Source organism: Palaemon carinicauda, unplaced genomic scaffold (assembly GCF_036898095.1).
Source record: "Palaemon carinicauda isolate YSFRI2023 unplaced genomic scaffold, ASM3689809v2 scaffold1252, whole genome shotgun sequence".
Lineage (NCBI taxonomy): Eukaryota > Metazoa > Arthropoda > Malacostraca > Decapoda > Palaemonidae > Palaemon > Palaemon carinicauda.
This window is the reverse complement of record NW_027168763.1, coordinates 35,001-40,676: the sequence shown is the minus strand read 5'-3', so window position 1 is coordinate 40,676 and position 5,676 is coordinate 35,001. Positions and strand designations below refer to the sequence as shown.

Here is a 5,676-nt window from a genome sequence, read left to right as displayed (position 1 = left end):
TTTAAAGTAAATATCTAATATTTAAAAGGTCAAATTTTCAATTATTGATAAGGCAGACACCCCAGTTAATCATGCAAAATACAATTATTGAAATGGCAGGTGCATTGTGAGGCTACATCTTCTTTTGTTAATCACACTGTATTGCAGGATCAGCCGTTCGAGTCAACTTTTTTTCATCTACTATTCCTTGCATCTTACTCTTCTTCAACTACAGGAGAATATAAAGAGCCTAAGTTACTACTCTTCAACCACAGCAGAGAAACTTAAAGAGCCTAACATCTTTTCTTCAACTACAGCAGAGCTGTAAAGAGACTAAAATGCAATGCTTCGACTACAGCGGAGACATGAAGAGCCTAACGTACTATTCCTCAACTACAGCAGACAAATATAAAAAGCCTGACGGACTATTCTTCAACTACAGTAGAGACATAAGGAGCCTAACGTACCATTCTTCAGCTACAGCAGAAAGATATACAAAGCTTGACGGATTATTCTTCAACTACAGGCCAGAGACATAAGGACCCTAACATCTTTGCTTCAACTACAGCAAAGCTGTAAAGATACTAAAGTACAATGCTTCGACTACAGCAGAGACATAAAGAGCCTAACGTACTATTTTTCAACAACAGCAGACAGATATAAAAATCCTGATGGACTATTCTTTAACTACAGTAGGGACATAAGGAGCCTAACGTACTATTCTTCAACTACAACAGAAAGATCTAAAAAGCTTGACAGATTACTCTTCAACTACAGCCCAGAGACACAAAGAGCCTAACATCTTTTCTTCAACTACAGCAGAGCTGTAAAGAGACTAAAATACAATGCTTCGACTACAGCAGAGACATAAAGAGCCTAACGAACTATTCTTCAACTACTGCAGAAAGACATGGGAAGCCTAAAGTACCATTCTTCAACTAATGCAGTGAGACACAAGGAGCCTAACATCTTTTCTTCAACTACAGCAGAGCTGTAAAGATACTAAAGTACAATGCTTCAACTACAGCAGAGACATAAAGAGCCTAACAAACTATTCTTCAACTACAGCAGAAAGACATGGGAAGCCTAACATACCAGTCTTCAACTACACCAGAAAGACACAAAGTGGCTAACACACTTTTCTTCAACTACAACAAAGCAGTAAAGGATCTAACATACCTTTCTTCAACTGAAGCAGGAACAAAAAGAGTAAAATTACCATTTACCAATCAATGACTATAGTTTCTATGACAAGCAGGCTGCACTACACTTCTATGGCCATAACTCTTTCAGTAATTCATTTTAGTATAATGAATATCTTTTAAAGTTTAAGACCTATGTTTGGATTTTCAGAAATGCCAAGAGTTACAAGGAGTCACACTTTACAATAGCAGAGCAATTAATTTTGATAAATTCTGGTGTAGAGTCATAAAAAATTCATAAAAACATCACTGGTGCTTAATAAATTCCAGAATTTCAAAAAATAAAAGTAATAAACCTTACCTTTCATACTTTGAGATCTCTTCACCGATGATCCTAACCTCTTTTCCGTTCTGACGGAGGCCGTAGTAACAGTTGTGATGCTGGTGGTGACACAAGTATTATCACCCGTTGCAGCGACACCCTGATACACTACACATGTCTTAGGAGGTTCAATCTTCTTGAAATCTATGAACTCAAATTCACTTTCAGCATCTGACCACGTGAAAGACAAAGTATCGTCAAAAGCTGGTTCGCCAACTCCACATCGCATCTGATCCATCGGCCTCACCTGAACTCTGAGATCCGATGGCACAGTAGTCTGGCCTTCAGACTGCACCAGATCATCATCTTCTTGAATGATCAGTGAATTAACTTTGACATCCTCCCCTGCCTGAGATTCAGTGTCCGTTTCAGGGGGATTCAAGCACTTGTTATCTAGAAGGTCTTGGAAAGTTTTTGGAGAGCTCAAAACTCCAGTGCTGTCCTTCTCAAGAGATTCACAAGACAGTTCTTTGGTCTGTTTCGTTGTACCAAAAGGTGTTGACGTCATGAGCGGACTTGCATTGGCTAAGGATGCTCTCTTTTCTCTAGATTTATTACCTCTTATATTTGATCTCCTAGACAAGTGCCCTTTACCATTGTTTGGCCTTGGTGAAAACATGTCATAGTCAAGGTTATCGAGCTCAGAATCTGTTTCGGAAAACGATTCAAAGTCTTCGTTTTGAGCAATGTCTTCATCAGAAAAAGACTCCGACAGAATGTTTCCAGTTCCTTTGCCTTTCAGATGAGTCTCCACATCATTTTGACTCATACTTTTCTTGACCTTTTCCTCGACCGAACTGCTTTTCCGTCTTATGACGTCAATGGTGCTCGTGCTCTTCTTGACCTTGTGTTCGATTCTCCCTTGATCTTTGCTGACAGGTGCACTAGGAGGTTCTTCAGAGGTTGTTCCTAAACGTGCCATGTTTTTACTGATCTTCTCACACAATCTGGGAATGAGGGCAGATGCTGTAGGATAAGAATGCCTCGAGGTCGATTTGGAAACGCCATCCAGTGTCGAAGTTTCTGATGAACTTGTTTGTACGCCTGATGACAAAGTTGAGACACAGCTGACCTCATTTGCTAAAGCTGGATTTGTAGTAACATTCACAATTACTTCGGGGAAATCTGTCTTTTTCTCGTTATCAGATGGTTTTTCTTCACTCGTCTTGTTCACTTTTCCGGCAATTCCATCTTGCGATCGAAGCTGCTGAGGCTTTGTTCGCTGAGGACTCGCTTTCCTAGAAATTTTGGCATTACTATCATTAATGGTAATGACGGTAATGCTTCCAGTGGCCGTTTCATTACTAGCAACATTTTTGTCTTCGTCATCGAGGGAATTGTCACTCTCATCAATGAAGGGAATAGAGTCGTTTGAACCGAGCGGATTATGCCTCTTTTCTCTTGCTTGTACGGCTGTCATTTGCGGGGCATAAGAACAATCGTCTTGATTCACAAAGGTAATTCTCTCGTAGATATCTCCCTCTCCATCATTGGAAGATTCACTTTCAATTTCCAGCAGCTCCTCCTCTCTGACCCTTCGAATAATCTGATAATTCTCGTAATTCTCATCAGTGTCTTCTATCACTTTCCCCTCTTTAGTCATTTTAATCACTTGGTAATTTTCGTAAACATGATCCTCATCGTCTTCGCTGTCGGATTCTTTCTTAAAAACCTGGCAGACGTAGATCGTTTCTACGCACTGGTCGTTCTCAGCGTATTCCCCGCAACTGGAATTAGGAAGAGCTTCGTAGATAAACTTAATTTCCCCACTTGTCTTTTCTTCCTTTTCTAAACTGAAGTAGCCTCCTTCTGGCTCTTCTGCGTCCTTTCCTGAAACATCCTTAGGCTTGTTCTTTTCATCTGAACATTGCTCAGGCCTTGGGGACTCTGACTTTTTCCTAGACCGGAAGCGTTCGCGGGAATCGCATTCCGTGTTTGCTTTATCTCTGTCAGCTCCCTTATCCTGATTAGCTTCTTTGTCTTCTTTCTGTTCTTTCTTGATACACTTCCTGTTTTCCTGACTGCTGCTTTTCTTCTTGGACACATCAGAGTTGATGCTCAAGTTGGTATTTGTGCACGTAGGAACAGAGTTCCTGGAGTCTGATTTGCGAAGACGGGAGGTTGAGCGTGATCTCTGGGGCCTGACTGGTGGAACATCCTCAGCTAAATTCGAGTTGGCATGAGTAATGTACATGTTTTCCATAGCACTAACACTCCTAGTACGCACAGCACTCTTTCCATGGGGCTTTTTTCCACTATGAATGTGTTTGTCTTTTTCAGAGCCATCAAGGTGATACGCAGATCGGTCAGCATAGCTACCCAAGCTGTGACGCTGCCTTCGCGCATCATTCCTCAGCGGATCTTTGGTTTTCAGCAGAGAACGCACATCTCTGTCACTCTTAGTGCTGATCAAGGACCTCTCGCTCTCGCTCGCCAAAGTGTCGTCTCCCTTCCTTTCTGTCCTCTTTTCCTTTTTGCTGGAGGATCTTTTCTTACCACCAACATCAATGTCCTGGAACGACACACCCGAGACAGCCTTGTAAACTGTAGATTTCCTCTGGGCGAGCATGAAATGGGAAGGCGAAAACACTTTGTTGATGACCGGTACGATCCTATGCCGCACCCCTCCAGAACTCGCGTCGCCATCTCCCTTCTTTCCCTTGGAAGCAGACGCGCTGGACGGGCAAAGTAGCACTTTAAATTCGTTGCTGGCATCCATTTTTGGAAAGCAACAACGACTCTCTCGATGCACCAAATGTTAAATCTCAAGGAGCGTGTTCAGGCATACGATCTCTATCCTACGCTGCGGGAGTATAGGTTAGATGTCTGCGCTGTGTCGTGAGGACCAACGATGATGCAGAGATGCATTTTTCTTGGTGATGTCACTACTTCGCCATTAGTGTGTCTGACAACCGGTAGTCGGTTGATTCTGAATTCCGAACGAGCAGTCGCGCATACCTTCAGACACTACATGTTGGAGAACAGTCAACTTCTAGTCCCAACATTACCTGGAAATTAAAAGAAACTAGAATTAGTTTACTTATATTAGGCTGAAGCTATTGCATAAGTTAGAAATACAGTGAAACCATTTAAAATATTCCTATATTTTACAGACAGGAATCATTCTACTAATATCTCAGACCAAGTATTTTGTATGTGGTAAGCTACATTGCCTTCTTTTTGAAGTACTTTGTTTTGGCTTTGGGGTAGATCGTAGTCCCGATCGGCTGCCCTGTCTGATATAGCTTAGACCCAGGTAGCTTATGTTCCTGTGTTGTACTAGTCACCAGTGTCTTTCCTCCCAGCAGCGAGGAGTCCTGGTGCGGTTAGGTCAAAAGTCCAAGACGTGTGAGGAGTAGCTAAAACACATCTAATAGCCAGGCCTTCTCCATCATGAGGCTCAATACTACACAGTATTCTAGAAGTTTTATTCCAGCTGTGACCAAGTTGTGGAATGATCTTCCTAATCTTAAGGTAGTCGAATCAGTAGAACTTCAAAAGTTCAAAATTGCAGAAAATGTTTTTATGTAGAATAGGCTGACATATGTTTTTTTTAGTTTATATATGACAGATCTGTTTTTGATGTTGTTACTGTTTTCAGAATGATTTATTGTTAATTTGTTCTCATCATTTATTTATTTCCTTATTTCCTTTCCTCACTGGGCTATTTTTCCCTGTTGGAGCCCTTGGGATTATATCATCTAGCTTTTCCAACTAGGGTTGTAGCTTGGCTAGTAACAATAATAATAATAATAATAATAATAATATCAAATAATTTTGCTAATCAAACCATAAACTGTAGATACAAAACTTTATGAGTTATTTGCAGGGCATATGATGATATAGCTAGCCCATATTGTGGTGATCATATTTTCTCGATATACCTTAAGTTATAAATAGCTAAGAATATGCATAATGGGTAACATTGTTGCCATGGCCACAAATTATTATATTCTCATTGACAACCACTCAAAACTTATCATTTGAATCAATTCATTTTCCATTATTATTATAAGACATAAACAAAGTGATACACCCTGGGGGTGTTTGGTACGAATTACAGAGTTGCCAAATTTATCCAATTTGTTTACTTGTTTTCTTGTTTTGGGTTTAACTCCAACCCTCCACTGAAGTCGAGTGAACTACTCGGGCGGGTCCATATCAATCATCTAA

The 5,676-nt window shown here is 40.7% G+C and overlaps 1 protein-coding gene across 1 annotated transcript in view; it reads right to left on the bottom strand.

The window, feature by feature from the left end:
• Positions 1-739: 739 nt before the first annotated feature.
• Positions 740-5,676, bottom strand: part of LOC137635445 (protein seu-1-like) — a 7,261-nt gene continuing 2,324 nt past the window's right edge. Inside the window, exons 2-4 of the mRNA XM_068367914.1 lie at positions 1,483-4,511; positions 1,159-1,168; positions 740-803 (exon numbers count right to left, since the gene is read on the bottom strand). Of these exons, the coding sequence (XP_068224015.1) occupies positions 740-803; positions 1,159-1,168; positions 1,483-4,222 (2,814 nt within the window). The 5' untranslated portion in view covers positions 4,223-4,511. The remainder of the gene's footprint in view (positions 804-1,158; positions 1,169-1,482; positions 4,512-5,676) is intronic.